At 51.2% G+C, this 21503-nt stretch overlaps 2 protein-coding genes across 2 annotated transcripts; both read left to right on the forward strand.

The window, feature by feature from the left end:
• The first annotated feature begins 3146 nt into the window (after positions 1–3146).
• LOC101768985 (uncharacterized protein At1g08160) lies at positions 3147–4115 on the forward strand. The gene has a single exon (XM_004953333.2). It carries the CDS (start codon positions 3305–3307, stop codon positions 3887–3889), a length of 585 nt encoding a protein of 194 aa, XP_004953390.1. The 5' UTR covers positions 3147–3304; the 3' UTR covers positions 3890–4115.
• Positions 4116–4865: 750 nt separating this feature from the next.
• Positions 4866–6709, forward strand: LOC101769388 (purine-uracil permease NCS1). The gene has a single exon (XM_004953334.2). The coding sequence runs from the start codon at positions 4917–4919 to the stop codon at positions 6537–6539; it is 1623 nt and encodes a 540-aa protein (XP_004953391.1). The 5' UTR covers positions 4866–4916; the 3' UTR covers positions 6540–6709.
• The last annotated feature ends 14794 nt before the right edge of the window (positions 6710–21503 follow it).

Here is a 21503-nt window from a genome sequence, read left to right on the forward strand (position 1 = left end):
TAGCTCATCTGGAAAAGCAGCTTTTTCTGACTCTAGCTTATTTTGTAGGAAAACGTTTGGCAAAATGACTTCTCCTAGCCTTTTAGATTGGAAAGAAGGTATCAAATGTTCAAAATACCCTTATATTTTTTTCTCTTTTCTTTTTCTCCTCATTTTCCTTTTCTTTTTCTTTCCTTTTTTATTTCTCTTTCCTTCTCCGATCGGCCCCTTCTTTTCTTTTCCCCTCCTCTCTCCTTATCCGATCGGCCCCTCCCTCCTGACCTTACCGCCACCCTGGCCCTCCTCCTCCGCCCCTCCACCGCCACCGGCTCCCTCTGTCGCCACGGCTCCACCCCGACCCTCCTCCTCCACCCCTCCACTGCCATCCCATCAGCCCCGGCTCCCTCCGCCGCCACGGCGCCACCCCAGCCCTCCTCCTCCGCCCCTCTGCTGCCACCCCGTCGGCGGATGAACTCGTCTGCCTACCGGTCCACCCCGGCACCGTCCGCCGTTGGCGAGTCCGCGAGGCGCGGCGTCGCCCTGCTCCTCAGCGCGGGGCTGCCACGGGCGACCGCCGCCCAGTACAGCAGCCGCGCAGGTGACGGCGTCGCGGTCGCGGAGGTGGCGGCGGATGCCGTCGTGGCCTCGCCATCGTCGGTGAAGAGGCAGTACTGGCGCTGGGGACAAGGATGGAAAGTGACGAGGAGGAGCTGGAATAAGCCACTTGTTTTGGCTTCCGATGGGTGGAGAAACGTAGAGACCGCATTTTGCGGGACTTCTGCTGGCTTTCGCGGGTGAGCCGTTTTGCGTTCTCCCGTTTGGCACAGCTTCATCAAAAGCCGCCCTAGAAGCCGCTCGATGAGCTGTGCCAAAGGGGCCCTTAGTCCTATCTCCCACTGGCAAGTAGGGAGGCCCCTGCTCGGTCGTTGGCCGTTTCAACCCACCCGCGTCGAGGAGGAAGCTGCTCGCTGGACCTTGCCTCGCTCCTCTCTGCCGTCCTACGAACTATCCGATCCACCCTCACCCCTTCGCATCGCCGCACGGACTCGTCGTGTCGCCCTCGCTCCACTGCATCACATCGACCGGCCGCTTCAATCCCGCACGGGGCGGCCGCGCGGGCCCACCCTTCCGCGCCACCGCTCGATTCTGGTCACGCAGGCCTTCCTCCTCCACCTCGTCGCTCAATTCCAACTGCACAGACCTTGCTCCTCCGCCCCGCCGCTAATTTGGGCTGCTCAATTCCCGCCGCCGATTCCGGCCGCGCAGCCCCCGCTCCTCCATGCCGCCCCCTCCATTCCTCCCCCGGTGCGGCCAGATCCGGCTACTCCGTCGATTCCTCACCTTCCAGACGAGCTCTGCGGCCCCACTACTGTGTGAGGAGGTATAGGCGGTGAGCTGCCGGTGGTAGTGAGGGAGGGAGGGAGCTAGTGAAGATGAGGTGGGAGAGAAGAGAGAAAGGTGCCTTGGAGTTGGAGCTGGACGGCAACGGCGGCACGCACCAGCGAGCTTGGGGAACGGGCCACCGGGCGGGGTGATTGGTTTGCATATGTCTTAGGTTTGGGCCTGACTCCTGGCAAAATTCCAGGAGGAAGCTCAACCAGTCACAATCACAACCTCATTGTACTGTGCATGAGCGGCAGTAATGGGTTCATGTGCCAATAAAGTATTTCAAGCAAGCAAATGGTAAATATGGGATCTTTGCTTGATCAATATAATACCCTCCTTTGAGGTTTCATAGGCAAATAGTTGAATTTTCGGTTGAGCCGGCTGGACTAGCTAGGGACGAATCATCCTTTCCTTTGATAGCACGAGAGATACTAGTCGCGATCAAATAGCATCAGAAAATAAAATAGATCAACTTAATAAAATAGATCAACTTAGGAGTAGCTAGGCGATTTTTCATTAAGAAGAAGAAATAGTTAAATTTGATCTAAAGGAGACTCGAACCTAGGTGGTTAGAGTGCACGATCACACCTCCTATTCTAATCAGTTGAGCTAGACTCACTTCCTAAATAGCACCAGAAAAGGGACACCGAAGGTCCTGGTAGCTAGCTTGGGCCTTGATTTACTACTGAGATCGAGAAGCATGGGAGTAGCAGCTGTTGGGTGCGATCGATCGCCTTACAGTTTCTAGCTAGCTCTTGTTGCTCCTTGCTCGTTTTTAGTGTGCACTTTTTGCTCCTTCCTCCTTGCTCTGCATGGCGTGCCGGCGTGTCGCTGTTGCTCCAACGGTGCCGCATTGTTTGGTGACGAAGAGCATGCATGGAAGGAGAGTTGCCGGGGGGCTGAATGAATGACCATGTTGTTGTGGCAGGGTGATACTTTGTGAGATCTCATACTTTATCATCAGTGCAGAAGTGACTTCGTGTTGTGATGATGGTTTATATTTTTTTAGCAATGATGATGGCTTGTTGGTCACTACCGTCTTATAGGTTTGTCGTCGTCTTCTTCTTTGTACTCCTATGCCAACAAGACTCTTGCCGTTTGCTTGAAAAAAGTTGCACGTGTCTTGCTCTTGGCCTCTTGGCCCGAATTCGGACTTGGTCGAAAATTGGCGCCTTTAAGACGTTGCTGGGCCGGTTTGTGGATCGGAGCCAGAGAAAATTCCAGTTTGTGGATGGATGGATAATTCCATATTGCCACAATGGGCCCAGATTAGGCCGTAAGGTCACCTCACATCCTGAGACGTTGCGAAATACTCTGCTTTCATCTTGTCAAAGCTATACATGTACCGGGCCGGTGGGGCGAGACCCTTCTCCAGTTTCTTTCTGCACATTCTTGGCTCTTCTACAACTCCCATCTTTTTGCCAAAAAAGTTAAAGATCAGTGTGAGCACATTCTTAGATAGTCCAAGATATGCATGCCATCCACACTCGCGGGGCCGGTTGCCATTATGCTTTCCCTCCCTCCGAATCGATTCCGCCGGAGTAGGAGTGAGGCAGAAGGATTCCAATTCCAAAACCACAGCTCCATCCAAACCGCCCACACCGGCCCTCAGAACAACGCTTACAGCGCCATGCGATGAGCTATCGAGCTCGCTCGCTGCCCCACGGGCCATGGCCAGCGCACGTCGCGTGGTTTCGAAACCCGCCGGCTACTCCAGCGGCCACAGCCTGTCACGACCCGTGTAGAACGCTCCACTCGCCACTCAAAGTATCGGGCGAGCTCACTATATAGCGGCACTGATGCAACGTCCGTGAGGAATCGCTACGAGCAGCTAGCTACGACGGAAAGAACCGCACGCCCTCCCTCAACCTCAAGCACGAAATCAAAAGTTCCAGTGGCCAAACCTTCTTGATCGATCGACCGATCGGGTGTTGCGGAGATGGCAGAGCCCAGGCGCACACGGCCGTCGACGTTCCGGTGCGCGGCGGCGACGCTGCTGGCGGTGGCGGTCGTCGTCGTCATCGTCGTCCTCCTCTGGCTCTTCCTCCACCCGTCCAAGCTCGTCCTCTCCGTCGACCACGCCTCCACGACGGGCTTCAACTTCACGGCCGCCGGCGGGCTCGCGGGCGCGTTCGACCTCACCCTGCGCGCCTTCAACCCGAACGAGCGCGCGGGCGTGTCCTACCGCTGGCTCGACGTCGGGGTGTGGTACAACGGCACGTACCTCGCCGGCGCCCACGCGCCGGGGTTCACCCAGTCGCCGGAGGACGAGACGCGGGTCGACGTCGCCGCCCGGGCGGCGCCCGACGCTTGGACGCTGCCGCGGGACGTCCAGGAGGGCATCAAGAGGGAGCGCACGGCCGGGAAGCTGACGGTGGACGTGCACGTCGTCGCCAAGGTGAGGTTCCGGTACGGCGTGGTGAGGACGCGCAAGTACACCGTGCGCGCCAGCTGCCCGGCGGTGGCCATCGACTTCGCGTCGCCGACCTCGTTCCACCGGGTGCCCTGCTACGTGCACATCTGAGCCGCGCGACCCTGCGTGATACTCTATGCTTCAAGGATTGGCTATGTGTGGATTGACTGATTTGAGAGTTGCCTTCTTTCGTATTACGATTACCTTGGTTTGTTGTACATTTCTTTCTTCACTTTATATTCTTTGCTGTAAATTGTTTTTTTTCATGGGGTTTGGTAAAGACCTGTTGACAATTTAATATTATCAAGTAAATATTATTGATATTTTTCGCTTTTCATAACGAAAATATTTATTTTTCAGAGATTTTTGCTGAGAATTTAGAGCAGCTTATTTTCGCAATTTCGTGTTCAGTACACAGCATTTCATTTGGGCCCCAGGAAGTACTAGGAAACTCGGTCCGCCCTGGTCGACTTATCTTCACTTGGCTCGTAACTTGGCCCATCCCAAAGTTTGTTCAACATACAGGCCCAATCGAGATTTGTTATTCTACTTTTTTTTCTTGCTTTTTAAAAAAAGGAAAAATGTACTCTCCTCCAAGTTTCAACACCAAACGTGATAATGGCATTTGATGACAGAACCTCTAAAATAAACAAAGGACAAGTTGAAGAAATTAGTGCAATGGCGCAGCAGCACAGATGAGATCACGTCGTAAACATAAATCTTGCCTATCACATGGCATCATGGCCCAAGTGCCTAACATGTCGAAGAAGCCTGGGATCCTGCCAAAAGAGAGAGTAGTTTCGTACAGAATCATCAACCACAACCAGTCGCCCTCATGGGCAAAACATCTCCAACACGCACCTAATGGCGCTTAAAATACCCCAGCCAAATCATCTGCCCTCTGATTTGCCATCCTACAGCTGAGGTCTCACTCTTGTAGTCACAATCCGACGGCAACCGAACCCTCAACGAATCAGGCCTCGCTGTCAACAGCAGCGGGCCCGGCTGTACAGTCACACGCAGTGCAACCAACCAAGCAACAAGATCCCCATATCCTCAGCTGCAAAGCTCCAAGAACCACCCCAATCCTCTCCTTCCTTCCTTCCTTTGCTTCCCCTGCTTCTCCGGCCGGGCGGACATGGCCATGTCCATGGCGATGTCCAAGGCCATCACCGCGCGCCATGCGACCCATTTGCAGCACCGCCTCGTGGCGTCGAGCTCCCAGGCAGCGCCACGGCTGCCACTTCTCCCGCGCAGGCCGAGCCTCGCGCTCACAGTGGCCTCGCCCCCGCGGCGACTCCTACCGGCGAGCCCCAGGTCCTCGTCGAGTGAGTCGGACCTAGCCCCCACTCCGCCGTCGGAACGCACCATGACGGCGTGGGACCTAGCTAGCCTCTGGGTTGGGCTCGTCGTCGGCGTGCCGTCCTATTACCTCGCCGGCAGCCTCGTTGACCTCGGCATGTCCGCGCTCCAGGGCGTCGCCACTGTGGCATTCGCCAACCTCATCGTCCTCGTCACGCTCGTCCTCACAGCAGCGCCGGCGGTCACCCACGGCCTTCCGTTCCCGGTGCTCGCGCGCGCCGCCTTCGGCGTCCGCGGCGCGCACGTCCCGGCCGTCATCCGCGCGCTCGTCGGCTGCGGGTGGTTCGGCATCGAGTCATGGATCGGGGGACGCGCCATCTTCCTGCTCCTTCCGTCCCGGCTCAAGTCGTACCAGCCGCTGCTCGCGCCGGTTCCCGGCCTCGGCGCGGCGCCGCTCGAGTTCGCGTGCTTCCTCGCGTTCTGGGCCGCGCAGCTCGGCGTCATCATGCGCGGCATGGAGGGCATCCGCAAGCTCGAGAAGTTCGCGGCGCCGGTGCTCTTCGTCCTCACCTCCGCGCTGCTGGCCTGGGCCTACACTTCCGCCGGTGGATTCGGGCGCATCCTGTCGCTGCCGCCTAGGCTGACAGGCGCCGAGTTCAGGAAGGTCTTCTTCCCGTCGCTCACCGCGAACATCAGCTTCTGGGCGACGGTGGCCATCAACATCCCGGACTTCGCGCGGTACGCGCGGAGCCAGGCGGACCAGGTGCTCGGCCAGGCCGGGCTGCCAGTGTTCATGGGAATGTTCACCTTCGCCGGGCTCGCCATCACCTCCGCCACCGAGGCCATCTTCGGCCACGTTGTCTCCGACCCGATCGAGCTCCTCGGGCGCATCGGAGGGCCGGTGACGACGTTTCTTGCCATCTTCGGCATCGGCCTCGCGACCATCACGACCAACATTGCCGCCAACGTCGTCGCGCCGGCGAACGCGCTGGTCAGCATGAGCCCCCGCAGGTTCACGTTCGCCAAGGGGGCGCTCGTCACCGCGCTGCTCGGCATCGCGTTCCAGCCGTGGCGGCTGCTCAGCTCCAGCGAGAGCTTCGTCTACACATGGCTGCTCGGCTACTCTGCGCTCATGGGTCCCATCGGAGGGGTCATCCTCGCCGACCACTACATCGTGCGGCGCACCGCTCTAGACGTCGACGCGCTGTACTCGGAGGACAGCGGCAGCCCTTACTACTTCCAGAATGGCTTCAACGTCGCGGCGATGGCGGCGATGGCAGCCGGAGTTGCGCCTATCGTGCCGGGATTCCTGCAAAAAGTTGGGGTCCTGCCGAGTGTCTCGAAGGCATTTGCCACGGCGTACAACAATGCCTGGTTCGTCAGCTTTTTCGTCGCCGGTGCCGTCTACTGTCTGCTCTGCGGCCGGGGAGGGGTACAAGCGAAACAACACAGCAATTGACACCAGGCTGATGGCTGAACTTGTAAAAATTGCAACATACAGTTAAAAGTACGGAATTGTTGTTATGCTCAAATTAGTCGTAGAGCTTTCAAACTTGCGTCATTAACTACATGTAAAATTGGTGGCAGATGCCCTTATAAGCTGGCAAGACTAGCATTTTACTTTTTTCATTTTGAAGAGGAAGAATAGCATTATACTAGCATGGTAAGAGTAGCGAATCAGGCATCATTTTTGTTTGAAAATTGCAATTCCCACTCCTGGGGACACCGCAAAGGCAAATTTACTTGAAAACAACGGTTAGCCCAAATGCAGCATCTTATCCTAGCTACGCTATGCAAAGGTCCACCATAGGTTAGAATTCAGAAGCTCTAGCTGTGCAAAAGTCCACCCTTAATTGTTTTAAGATTTCTCATTTTCCATGCCCCGATGTTGATGTATGAATCATTGATCACAAAAATGAGAAATTATACAGGAAAAGTTTATTGATCAATTATGTTTAGATTAGTTGACACTTATGCTAGATGCTTGTAGCAACCTACAAGTGAACGTAATCATCACGATATAATACTTGCCAAACAGCTTGAATCTCAGTCGGACAGCTATGATGAATCAACCTAACCTTGAAACACTAAGAAGGATCAAGGGCTCAAGGCCGAAGCAGAGATGTGGATTGCAGCAAGAGCATCTAGGTTGTCTCTTAGTCATAGTGATAGCTAGCTGGCTTGGCCACTTTGATCAGGCAGTTGTTTGATTGATGTAAAATTAAGCTAGAGGTTTCATGTACAGTGTGTTCACAAGGCGACGCATGTTTTTTTTTTTTGAGGAAGTCAGGCTATATTTTTTCATATATAAAAGCTAAAGGCGACGCACGTTGTGTAATTAAACTTTTACCATTTCTTTCTTAATACAAACATGTGTAGCTCTTTTACGTATTTGAGGGAAAAAATAACAGTAGACACATCATCTTTTTCTTATAAGTAATCTACCCTAAATCGCTTCCTCCTCACGTGTATCCATATTTGAGCAAGAATAACAACCATGAGGAAATCGTTGAGGGTAGCAACTCGGATTTTGGTAAGAGGAGCAACCATGTGGAGAGTGCATGCCAGATGTTTGGTGAAATGTCCGCGAACATATTAAGGATTAAAGGTCACCTAGACGCATCTTGGAGGTCAACATTAGCTAGTTTTTTGACCCCATTATTGCGAGGGTGTTTCATAGTTTTTGATCCGGCCACAGAGGTGGAACTTGTGAAAGTGTTTGGGCCTGGCCAACAAGCTCGCTCTATACTACTAACGATGTGTAACACCCAAAATCTCCAACTTTGCAATTTGTTAAAATTTGCTAGAAACCAATTTTTTTTACTTGTTTAAGGCATATAAGGTCAATTTTTGCATTTTCTAGGCATTTAAGCATTTTTCTAATTAAATAATGAAATATAGGATTTTATTTGTGCATCCATGCCGTTGCATCGTTTTCATCATGTTTGATTGGTTTCGAGTTCGAGTTTCGCTTTTGGGTGGCTTTTCTTCTTTTCTTCTTTCTTTCTGTAGAGTTTCAGTTTCAGCTAAGTCTTTGCCTGTGTTCAGTTTCAGTTTTTTTTTCTGTCAGCAAGTCTTTATTAGTCCTGAATTCTGGAGTTCAGTCGTCAGTTCCTATCAAGTTTCTTCGGTCCTATTTGCTGTTGGCAGTGGTAACAGGCGCCAGCTCCTTTCAGGCCTTGTTTAGTTCCACCCAAACTCCCAATTTTGACACTATGCAAAAAGAAGATTCCCCGTCACATCAAACTTGCGGTACATGCATGGAGTACTAAATGTAGACGAAATCAAAAACTAATTGCACAGTTTTATTGTACTTTGCGAGACGAATCTTTTGAGCCTAATTAGTTAATATTTGGACAATAATTCACAAATACAAACGAAACGCTACAGTGTGCTACAGTACTACAACAGTAATTTTGGGCACCCAAATTCAGGGCAACTAAACAAGGCCTCAGTCCTGCGCTGGCTCCAGTTTTCCTGTCCAGTTTAGGGGGGTGTTTGCACTCCACGAAAAATTGCTCCACTCCACCAACTTTGAAAATTTCGCAACCAAACGCGTCTAGCTCCAGCAACTCCAGCTCCAGAAAAAAGGTGGGTGGGTGGGGGGGGGGTAGAGCCACGTTTTTTTGGAGTACCTCAAGAGGTGCTCCAAAAACCCCATTTACAGACCTCCTCGTGGAGTTGGTGGGTATTTACCCACCATTGCCACTCGTTACATAACTTACCGGTTTGCGAAACAAAAAGAATCCTCCCGTCGCCCCCTCCTACCCTGCCCGCTGCGCCGCCCCTGCCTTCCACCGCGGCCGGTCGTGCCCACCGCGCCGCCCACCCCTGCCTGCCGCGCCGCCCCTGCTCGCCGCATCGCCCCCACCCGCTGCGCCCCGCGCCGCCCCTGCCTACCGCACCGCCCGCCCCCACCCACCGCGCTTCGTGCCGCCCGCCCCTGCCCGCCGCCCCGCCCGCCTTGCTCGCTGCGCCGCCCCTGCCAGCAAAGGAGAAGAAAGGGAGAACTAAAGGAGACTGACAAGTGGGACCCATTCACATGGGTATAATGGATTTTACACAGCAACACCTTCTGTTTCCGGAGCTGAATCTGTGCATTTTGCCAAACATGTGGACAGCTCTGGTATTTTTTTAGAGTTGGTGGAGTGGAGCTGCAATGTGGTGGAGTTGATGGAGTGGAGCTAAAAAATTTGGAGTGGAGTGCTTCCAAACAGACCCAGTTCAGCCTTGAGAGCTTCGGTTTCAGTGGCGATCTCCTGCCTGCATTTCTGCTTTTCTGAATGGGAGCAGCAGCTAACTGCAGCGTCAGTTTCTTCTTTTCCAGCCGTCGCAATCTCCTGGCAGCTGCAACTTCTGGGCTTCGGCCCTTTTTTGGTTTCCTTCGCGCAGCTCTTTCTTTTCTCCTCCGCTCGGCCCAACGAGCAGCAGGCTGGCCCAGCTAGCGGCCAGGCCTCCCTCGCATCTCCCGTTTCTTCTCCTGGCAGCCCAGCGCCTATCCGCCAGCAGCGGCCCAAAGCCTCGCCTCCGCCCAGCTAGCACCGGCCCAGCCAGCAGCTAGCAGCCAGGCCAGCTCCCTCATCCGCACGCAGCAGCTCCTCTTGCTGCGCTGTGGGGCCCGTGTGTCATCTCTCTCCTCCGCCAGCTCTCGCCCGCACCCGTTGCTCCAGAGCCGCTTCTCTGCTCGGACTCGAGTCCGAGTTTTGCTTCGCGCCGCGTCCGTCCTGGCCTCTGGCCCCACACACCAGGGCTCGTACAAAAGGCTGCCGCCGCTATCTTCTTTTCTCCCCAACCGCAACCGCTTCCGCATCTACAGCTCCGCGCCGTCGCAAGCTCGCACTTGCGCCACCGCTCGTGCGTCGTCGATCTGTGCCGCCATCGCTTCTCCGTGGCCAACAACGCCCCCCGAAGCTACGCACAAGGTCCTCAAGGCCGTCCGTGGAGTTTCGCGCTCGCCTGTGTGCATCTTTTCCACTCGCCCGAGCTTACCGGGGCGCCGTCGCCGCCGTGCGATCTACGCCGCCTCCGCCGCAGGTTTCCGCGCCGGTGGCACCCTTATCGCGCCTGCAGTTTCCTCCTCTACCCCCTGGCCAAATCCCTGGCCGAATCTGCACCCGGAGGCTCGTTCCGAGCAAGTCCGTCGAACTGCCCTTTTCCGCCGCCGCTCGCCGTCGCTGACGTCAGCACTCCTTCTGCAAGCCGTCGGATCGCCATCCGACGGTCCGCATCGAGTCAGCTGAGTCAACAGCCGCGCGCCGTGCCGTTGTTGCGTTTTAGCCCCTGCGGTTTTCCCTTTTTGCGCCCCAGCTTTCCGCAGTTCAAAACTATTTAAAAATTGGGTCCCTAGAAGTTTGGTTTCTCGCAGTGTTATGTCCCTGCATCTTGTTTTCAACGCAGTTTTTGCATTATAGGTCCGTTTTTGGCGTTCTTTATGTCCGCGTGTTCGTTTTAATGCGTAGAATAATTTTGTAAACTTATTTTCTCTGTTTATTATGATTGGTGTACTATTTTCTTATGTATTGCATTTGTTTGCTTGTATGTCCTCGTGTGGTGTGTGTAGACGATCAATAGTTCGAGGGATTTGAAGATCAAGCTTTCGAGGAGTACGAACAGCAAGAGCAAGATCAAGAAGGCAAGTTGTGTCCTTGATCATTTCTTTAAGTCCTATTCATCTTTACTTTCATGTTCTATACAACATTGCCATGCACAATATAGTTTAAATTTGATGGGTCCCAATTAAGGATGTCCTAGATTTTATTTACCTATGCCTTGACCAACCGAGTTAAATTTATGTTGGGTTGCTTATGCTTAGTGCTCAAATATGGTTATGATGGTTTAATCTAAATCATTATTAATTTGGTATTATTTATGTATACCTTCCATTAATATAAGACCATTATGTTTAATCGGAACATGGAGCGACCATCAAGAAAAATAGTGCTACCAGAAGACTAAATGGCTCTGGTCTTGGCTGAATAATTAGAAACCTTAGTCTGAGGTAATCTTACTCGTGATGAGGCAAGAGGGGGGACTGAGTCATTGCATTAGCGGCCTGTGATAGGTTGTGCACATCAGACACCAAAACCTTAGCGGGGTACCACTGACTAATGAATTTTTGTAAAGGCTCGTAACGTCCCTATGCAATTACACCTCGGAAGTGTGGTATGGTGCCTTGCAAACACCGCATGGTTGGGTCCAAAGTTCTTTTGAACTTTTACGTGCCTTGGGGTAAAGATGTGTAACCTCTGCAGAGTGTAAAAATGATCGATCAACCGTGCTCACGGTTAAGAGCCGCCTGAACCCTCACATGATAATACAATCAAAAGATGGGCTTAAATTATTGTTACTTTATTCATGGTTATGTTATCACTTTATGTATGTTCTTGTTTAATTTTGGGTGGTATAAACTTACATCTAGTTAATTGTTAATAAAATTTGACCAACTAAATTAAAAGCTGATGTTGTTTAAGCCTTAGCCATACCTTGATTTGCCTTACACTACACTGTTCCCCATGACTTGTTAGTATCAACCATAAATGTACTCACCTTTGCAAAACCGTTGTCTAGACCAAGCTAATCTGGAGGAGTACTTGCACGACTTTGAGGAGTTCTAGGCGTACAGTTCTTCGGTCAGCTGCCTGTGGAGTTGTTGCTATCTTTGGAGTTCTGCTGCGTAATAATTAGACTTTGTAGTTTATTTGAGACTTTCGGTCATGTAATAATAGTTAATACTCCTTTTATTTCGTTATGGCAGTGTCTTTGATATCCACTTATATCGTGCATGTGTATAACTTGATCCTGCCGCACATGTATTCAATGCACTTGGTTTTATCTTTAAAACCGGGTGTGACACGACGATGAGTTATGATGATTTACGACCAATCCCATGTGTGTCTTTCAATATGATTGATAGAGACGTTAAAGGGCGCAATGGCCTGGTCCAACTCGCCCAGGCCACCGTCCCACCTATAACAATGACCATGGTTGTAGGCAGAGGGTATGCGTGTAGTTTACAGCCTAGTCGCTGAATTAAACACTAAACACATGTACTGGTCAACTTGGTCAAAAAATGGTGTAAACGGTAAAATTAAACAGGAGTTACACCCTTACACGTGTTTACACACTTAAACACACGTTTAGATAGTTGTGTAAGCAATAAGAAACATGTTTTGGTAGGATAATTTTGGGCACGAGTGGGAGAATGTTGTGTTATGTGCACAACTCAAATTGTATTTACTGAAAAAATATAGTTGACTATAATATTTATATGCATATTTACCGTTACAGTGCAAACCGTGTAAAGCGTTTAATTTAGCATCTAAACTGTCTAAACACTAAATGGAGGGTGTCCGACCGTCTAGCGTTTAGCATCTAAGTAAAACACTAGTCATATGCATAACTCTAAATATCATGTGCGCTCAAAACTTTAGCAACCTCGAGTTTCAGTAAGACCTCAATTGTAGGTTTCATAGCTGGGCCAAGTGTATATGATTAACCATGTGTGTTAAAGGGTCCAAACCCATATTTATCCTTCAACCTCTCTTTCATTCTTAATCATTCATTTGACTTGCATGAAACAATAAGAAATTGTTGACGCCAGATTTTGACACGTGTAAAATCGGCGTTAAGAGGAGAAAAGATCGGAAGATGCGGCGAGATACAAGGGCGACGATTGGAAATCGGCCGATTGCTGCTACAGTCAAGGATCGGCCAAATGATGCTACAGTCGAGGATCGGTCGATTGATCTTTGGAGTTCCGCCTCGCCCGACCCCAAGGGAGGATCTCCGCCTCGCCCGACCCCTGAGGTTTGGGATCGGACGCGCCCGACCCTCAAGGGAGGATCTCCGCCTCGCCCGACCCCTGAGGCTTGGGATCGGACGCGCCCGACCCTACGAGGGAGGATCTCCGCCTCGTCCGAGTGGCTCATTCAAACAGCCGACCCTGAATACGCAGCCGGCTATAACACATCAAATGCCACATACTTTCACTCAGCATCAAGTCATCCCGCCGCCGATATACCAGCACGTACCAGTCCCTCAGCCAACAGTTTACCAGCAACAGCCGGACTGGTCGACACGTATAGCAGAAGTGATTCAGGAACAATTCGGCTTGAATCCGAAGGTGCAGACTTACACCTACAGGACACCGTACCCGTCTACGTACGACTTACTGCCGTTTCCCCATCGGTATAAAGTTCCTGACTTCACCAAGTTTTCAGGGATGGACGACACCTCAACCGTAGAACACGTGAACAGATTTATCATCCAATGCGGAGAGGCAGCGGCGCAAGATGCTCTACGGGTGCGGCTCTTCTCATCGTCGTTGTCTGGGTCGGCCTTCCAGTGGTTCACAACCTTACCGCCCAACTCGATTATTACATGGGCCGATCTGGAGAGGCAGTTTCATAAATACTTCTACGCCGGGGTACATGAGATGAAGCTGTCCGATTTGACCAGCCTCAAGCAGAGAAGTGACGAGCCGATATCCTCGTATGTGCAGAGGTTTCGGGAAATTAGGAACAAATGCTATTCTCTGGCTCTAACTGATGCACAACTGGCTGATATAGCCTTTCAAGGTCTCCTGCCTCACATCAAGGAAAAATACGCCTCACAGGAGTTTGAGAGCTTGAGCCAAATCGTCCACCGATTGTCTGGTCAAGAAGTACATTCTTTCGATCCACGAAGGAATTTCCAGAAGAAGGTGGCATACTTGGAAGAGGTTGAAGCCGAAGAAGATGCAGAAGTCGGTCTTGCAGAATGGGTTAAAGGAAAAAAGCCGATATCATGTCCGTTCGGCAAAAAGGAGCCAGAAACGTTCGGCTTTGATACTTCAAAGGTCGATAAAATCTTCGACCTCCTTCTCCAGGAAGGATAGATCAAGCTCTCGCCATACCATACCATTCCTTCTGCCAAACAGCTGAAGAAGATGAAATATTGCAAGTGGCACAACGCTACCTCCCATGACACTAATGAGTGCAAAATCTTCCGGCAGCAGATACAAACGGCCATTGAGCAGGGCAGACTTAAATTTGAAGTGCCAACAAAACCAGCCAAGCCGATGAAGATCGATCAGCACCCCTTCCCCACCAACATGGTTGACACAGGGAAGAACTCGCTCCAAACCAAGGTGCTGACATCCGAATCGGCTAAGAAGAGTGGCGCCGTAGACCCCAGAAATCAAGCGGCGCCTAAAGACGTCAAGGGGAAGCGACGGATGGAAGACGACGACGGCGGATCAGGAGAACCACGCATTACTTCCCAATTCCTGCTCAACAAATATCAGCGGCAACATGAACGCTCAAGATCCCGGGAAGAAGCGATGCGGCGACATGAAGATCACTGGAGATGCTCGTTCTTCATCCACTGTTGGGAAAGCAACCTCAGGTTACCTTCGGCTGATAATTGCCCGGAGTGCAACGGCCCGTATCGTAACAATCGGCCGTTCAACAGGTCTCGCTCCAGAGACGGGAAACCATAGCCGATCAGCAGGAACTGGCGCGACCAAGACGACCGACGCCCTCCCGTACGTGATCGGCTGGGGGGCAGAAGTGACCGGTATGACCGGTCAGAAGGCAGGCGCCATGATGGGCCGGTGGGCAGATTTGATCGACATGACCGACCAGAAAATAGGGCCAGCGTCCACAGTCAGCTTGAAGAGATGACCGATGCTCGAGTGTCAGACGAGAACCCTTTAAGACGCGAACCAGAATGGGAACGCGCCAGGCCACGAACCAAACCAGTGAACCCCAGGTGGTGTCCCGATGGATTGACCAAATCTCAAAAACGAAGAATCCAGCGTCTCCGCCAATGGGAACAACAGGAAGAAGAACAACAGTACACGACGGACAAAAGGGAAGGCAGGTCTCAGGTATGGCGCCCCAAAAGAAACGACAGAGGAGGCAACGAATCGGCAGGTGACGAATCGGCAGCCGACAGGTGACGAATCGGTAGCCGACATCGGCATGGTTTTCATACTGCCGATGGAGTTCATGACTCCTGCCGACCGACAGGACATATCGGCGATGGAAGAACGGATGGCGCAATTGGCTTTGGAGCCAATGACAGCCACATTCGAGAAGCCCGAAGACGACAAACGGCAACACCTGAAAGCGTTGTTTCTTAAAGGGCATGTCAACGGCCGACCCCTCACTAGGTTAATGGTAGACGGAGGAGCTGCAGTCAACATCATGCCATACGCCGTGCTCCGGAAGCTTGGGAAGGGCGATGATGACCTAACCAAGATAGATATGATGCACAAGGACTTCGAGGGCAACGTATCCCCCGCTCGCGGCGCCCTCTGTGTCGACCTCACCATCGGCAGTAAGACCCTTCCTACTACTTTCTTTATTATTAATGGTAAGGGGTCCTACAACATGCTACTTGGCCGAGACTGGATACATGCAAATTGCTGTGTTCCATCTACAATGCATCAATGTCTTGTACAATGGGTCGGCGACAACATCGAGGTGGTCACCGCCGATTCCGCATACAGCATCGCAGCAGCCGACGCGCAGCAGTGGAGCTGCAAAACCGTCAAGTGCATATCCGGGAGAGTATGGGATACTGACTTCTTGAAGGTGTCCGATTTTGGCCTACAGCCGATCCGAGCAGTCGGCTCTGAAGACTCAGATTAAATGGATCAGTTCGCCCGAGAAGATGGGAAGCTAGGGCACGGGTTCACGTCGGTCGATTCATTAGAGATGATAGACTTAGGCGATGGCACCAAACCAAGGCCGACATATATTAGTGCAAATTTAGATCCGGAATACAAATGTAAACTAACAAGTTTGTTAAGAGAATTTAAGGATTGTTTTGCCTGGGAGTATCATGAGATGCCCAGATTAGACCGATCTATTGTTGAACATCGGCTACCCATAAAACCAGGATATCGGTCGTATCAACAGCCTGCACGGCGGTGCAATCCTAAAATCCTACCGGACATAAAAGCCGAAATAACTCGGCTAATCGAAGCGAAATTTATTCGGCAATGCCGTTATGCCGAGTGGATCTCCAACATTGTACCAGTATACAAGAAGAATGGAAAGCTACATGTGTGCGTCGATTTCAGGAATCCTAATCAGGCCACACCAATGGACGAATACCCTATGCCGACGGCCGATGTACTGATAGATGCCGCCGCAGGACACAAGGTTATTAGTTTCATGGATGGAAACGCCGGGTACAATCAGATACTTATGGTCAAAGAAGACATACCCAAAACGGCCTTCAGATGCCCAGGTCACCTTGGTTTATTCGAGTGGGTGGTAATGACTTTCGGCTTAAAAAATGCCGGCGCTACGTATCAGAGAGCCATGAACTACATATTTCACAAACTCATCGGCATACTGGTAGAAATCTACATCGACGACGTCATAGTTAAGTCAAAAGGACACGAGGAACATCTGGCCGATTTGCGAAAAGTGTTGGAATGCACTAAGAAACATGGGTTGAAGATGAACCCGAATAAGTGTGCCTTCGGCGTATCCGCCGGACAATTCTTAGGATTCATGGTACACGAGCGAGGAATAGAGATCAATCAGAAGACTATAGCGGCCATCAACAAAGTCGTGGCCCCATAGAATAAAACTGAGTTGCAATCTCTAATCGGCAAGGTGAATTTCATCAGAAGATTCATATCTAATCTATCGGGGCGAATCCAAGCTTTCACACCACTATTAAAGTTGAAACCCGACCAGGAGTTCATATGGGGGGAAGAGCAACGCAAGGCACTAGAAGATATCAAGCAGTACTTGGTCTCACCGCCGGTATTGGTCCCTCCTCAAACTGGTAAGCCGTTTAAGCTATATTTATCAGCCGATGAAAAAGCTATTGGGTCGGCTCTGGTCCAGGAGTTCGAGGGAAAAGAACAAGTAATTTATTATGTCAGTAGAAGACTTCTGGACGCTGAAACAAGGTATCCTCCAGTAGAGCGGTTGAGCCTATGCCTTTACTTCTCATGCACCAAACTCAGGCACTATTTGCTGTCGGCGGAATGTGTGGTCGTATGCAAAGACGACGTAGTAAAATACATGCTGTCACTGCCGATTTTGAAAGGGCGAATCGGCAAATGGATCTTAGCTTTGTCAGAGTTTGACCTTCGGAATGAATCGGCGAAAGCCGTCAAGGGTCAGGTCATGGCCGATTTCGTCGCCCAACACTGCGGACCAGAGGCTACCTTCGTGGAACTGGTACCTTGGACTTTATACTTTGATGGATCGTCATGTGGGGTCGGATCAGGAATCGGCATCGTCCTCATATCGCCTCGGGGGGCAAGCTATGATTTTTCTCTGCCGATAGAAGCGGCCGCCACTAACAATCAAGCAGAGTACCGAGCTATACTGAAGGGATTACAATTGCTAAGAGAAGTCAAGGCCGATTCTGTCGAAATTTTTGGGGATTCCATGCTTATTGTGGATCAATTAACAGGGAAGTCCGAATGCAAGGACGATGTATTGAGGATTTATTACGAAGATTGCCTGCAACTTTTAAAAGAGTTCAAATCGGCAGTAATCGAACACATCCCAAGGAATCACAACGAGGATGCCAACAAGCTCGCCCAACACGCATCTGGGTATCGACCGATTCAAGGCGCTATGGCTCTGGAGCTCGCGGCCGATGACTGGCGAAAAGAAATTGCTGATTACCTGAAAGATCCATCTAAGAAAGTGGATCGACGGGTGCGTTTCCATGCTACCAAATACGTACTACTGGAAGACGACTTGTTCTTCCGAACAATTGACGGTGTCCTACTCAAGTGTCTGGGAACAGAGGAGGCTAAGACTCTGATGGGAGAAATCCATGAAGGAGTGTGTGGAGCCCACCAGTCGGCCCATAAGATGAAATGGATGATCAGGAATAATGGGTATTACTGGCCGACGATCCTCGAAGATTGCTTCAAATATTATAAGGGATGCCAGGATTGTCAGAAATTCGGGAATGTCCAACGTGCGCCCGCGTCGGCCATGAATCCCATTATCAAACCATGGCCGTTCAGAGGATGGGGAATAGACCTCATCGGCCAAATTTATCCTCCATCAATCAAAGGGCACAAATTCATCCTGGTGGCCACCGATTATTTCACCAAATGGGTGGAAGCAATTCCGTTAAGGGCCGTAACATCGGCTGCCATGGTCGACTTCGTAAGGGACCATATTGTCTACCGATTCGGCATTCCCCAGACTATCACAACCGATCAAGGGACAATGTTCACATGAGGAGAATTCGAGGAGTTCACGGCCGATATGGGAATCAAATTGTTAAACTCCTCTCCATATTATGCCCAAGCTAACGGCCAGGCCGAATCCTCCAACAAAGGGATAATAAAGTTAATCAAGAGGAAGATAGAGGAGCAGCCGAAAAAGTGGCATCTATGCTTGACTGAAGCCCTATGGGCATACAGGATGGCTTGCCATGGGTCCACCAAGTTGTCCCCTTATCAGTTGGTGTACGGTCACGATGCAGTACTACCATGGGAAGTGAGGGCAGGGTCGAGACGCACTTCGCTCCAGGACCAGTTGACGGCCGACGACTACTCCTCACTCATGAAGAGGGAGCTTGATGACTTGGCTGGCCAACGATTGAGAGCTTTGATAAGCATCGAGGAAAACAAGAAGAAAGTGGCCAGGTGGTATGATAAGAAGGTCAAAGTCAAACAATTCTCTCCAGGGGACCTGGTTTGGAAGTTAGTATTGCCGATTGGGTCGAAAGATCCTAAATTCGGAAAGTGGTCCCCTACATGGGAAGGGCCGTATAAAATCGGCAGATGTGCTCCAGGAAACGCTTATATTCTGGAAACAATCGAAGGAGAAGAGTTTACTAGGGCGCTGAACGGAAGGTACTTGAAAAGGTACTACCCTAGTATATGGGTGGGAGCATAAAGGATCGACCACGATAAACAACACACAGCCGATATAAAAAAGTTCGTCTAGAGAAAACATGTAATCGTCCAAATCGGCCGATGTATTCATTCGGTACGGACGGTGGGTTACACGGCCGACAAGGTACAAGTCGCCCTTAGAACAAAAAATAATTAACCACACTTTTTCTTACGCTCTCTCTCAGTCCGACCTAGTTCTATCAGAAGACGGATGTACTCTTGTTCTATCTCTTTCATCGCAGCCTCCGCTTCGACTTGACGGGGGAGAGGGTGGCTCCGGTCCATTGCCGGGCGTGATGTTCCTGCTGCTGCATCTTCTAGGACGACTTGTTGAGGAAGCATATGGCTTCTGACGGCTTGAGGTCGCCGGCGGGCGTTGCCGTCCAAAAAATCCCAGATCCGTCGGATGTTAGCAGGGACATGCTCTTGGAGTTCGTTACGATGAGCCCTGATTAAGTCCTTGTCCTCTTGCGACAACGGTTCATCGGAGTGCATGAGTCCGATGGCTCGTTCGAGTTCAGGGCTGAAGCGCCGTGGCTGTGGAAAGTAACGATTAAAAAAGGTGGTTCCCTTCAGAAAATCTAAGCTAAGAAAAAGGATGAGGGCAAAGCTTTCACCTGATTAACAGAGGAAGAGGAAGAGGACGAAGAAGACATGACTGAAAGGCGCACCGACGAAAGCAGGTTGGGAAGATGAAGCCGAGCTAGACTGGTACTCTCGGAACGGGGGCCTAGGCCGGCATTTATAAGGAAGGGAGGCGTAGATGTTTGGTAAGACGCGTCCCATTGGAAGTGAAAAAGGTAATAAATAAAGGGCCCGCCGCAAAGGACGGTCAAAAGGGGCATTAAATGTCTGTACAAAAACTGCCAGTACTTTTACAGAAGGGCATCGATAGCCGCAATCGCTCGGCGCCGGATCTGATCGGCAGAGTCCAGGACGCGTTGGTCATCTTCTGCCGATCCGGAGACTTCTAACGCATTGCGGTGGAGTTTGAGGGCTTCGTGAGCTAGGTGCTGCCTCTCCCGCTTCAGATCGGCGATGACGAAGGGGAGTTCCTGGAGCCTCTTCTCTTCGACATCTATTGCCTTGGTCACCTGCTCCATCTCCTTGGCAAGTTCCGCCCTTCGGCGTTTGAGGTGATCTATCGTACCAACAATCCCCGGGTGAGAGTCCTCCAGAAAATGAATCTGTTGATGCACCTCTTGAGCTTGACGCTTATATGAATCTTCTTCTTCACGAGTCTTGGTCAACTTGGCGCGATCGGCCATGTGGCGCAGGGCCCTAAAGACCGGAATCCTCATTGACTCGATATATGCGGCCGGCGCCAAGGCTTCTTCTGGCACTCGCCCGCTGACGTCACCAAAAGTTGCCGAATCGACGAGGCATCTTCTACCAGTCGGCCGATGTCCTCTTGAAGAAGGGATCGGATGCTTGCGAGTTTGGCACGGACGTCATCAGGAACAGAGCTCAAGGTGACCTGGCGAGAGGCGAATTCCTCGTCATCAGAGAGTGCGACCGCAAACGAGAAAAGGCTGTTGTTGGGAGTGTCTTGTTCCTGGGAAATAACAAGACAAGAAGAGGGACAAGTCAACCGATGATGGTAGCGAATCGGCCAAGTAAGGAGAAGAAGTCTCTTACCTCCTTAAAACGAATTTCTTCGAGTTGCGGTCGGGAGGCTGTTATCCTCGATTCAGGTGCTGGTTCCATTGATTCATCATGAGTAGAAGACTCTACCGTGATTGGTGCTGTGCTCGGGCCGGCTTCCTGAAAGATGACCGATTGGGTTGTTGCCGATTGTTGCAAGTCCACAGGGGGGATTTGTGCAGTCTAAAATAAGATGAGTCAGTATGAGGATGGTAATCGGCAAGATGAGACAACAAGTTTACCTGCATAGCTTCCACCAGTAATGATGCAGCGGCCGCTCCAGCTTGCGTGATGACTTGAGTGTCCACTTCTCCAGCAGCTGGAAGGGGCAATGCGGCCAAAGTTTCTGCCGATGTGATCATAGGAGGGTCAGCCGATTCTATACGAGTTCGTACTCGGCGACTGGTCTTCTTGGTAACCTTCTTCCGCGCCTGCTTCGATCGGCCGACGATCACATCTACGGAAGGAGCATCATAGCTGATAAGAGGGAAAATGGTGTAGGGGTGATGATCCTCTATCGGCCGACCACTCCGACTGTGTGTTGGGGGAACATTATTTTCAGACTAGAATAACAGCAAGATGTTAGTATACATATTTAAATGCATCAGTAAAGGAATGAAGATCGGTTATGGGAAAATACCTCGGCGTTCGGATCGATGTTGGCTGGATCCAAAAGGTTGCAGTACATTGATGCGGAGGCGCAGAACAGGTACTGTTTCCATTCGGCCCACCATAACTTGAATTGTTGGACAGCAAAGGGAGCTACTATCCAGTCATTCAGATCTATGGTGCTAGAGTCTGGTACCCGATCTCGCAGCCGACTGTAGTCAAGGCCCTTGGTGAGCTCATCTCTGAACTTTGCTCGGCCAATAAAGTATGCCCGAATCGGCAGTTGTCCCATGC

This window comes from Setaria italica, chromosome I (genome assembly GCF_000263155.2).
Source record: "Setaria italica strain Yugu1 chromosome I, Setaria_italica_v2.0, whole genome shotgun sequence".
NCBI classification, from domain to species: domain Eukaryota; kingdom Viridiplantae; phylum Streptophyta; class Magnoliopsida; order Poales; family Poaceae; genus Setaria; species Setaria italica.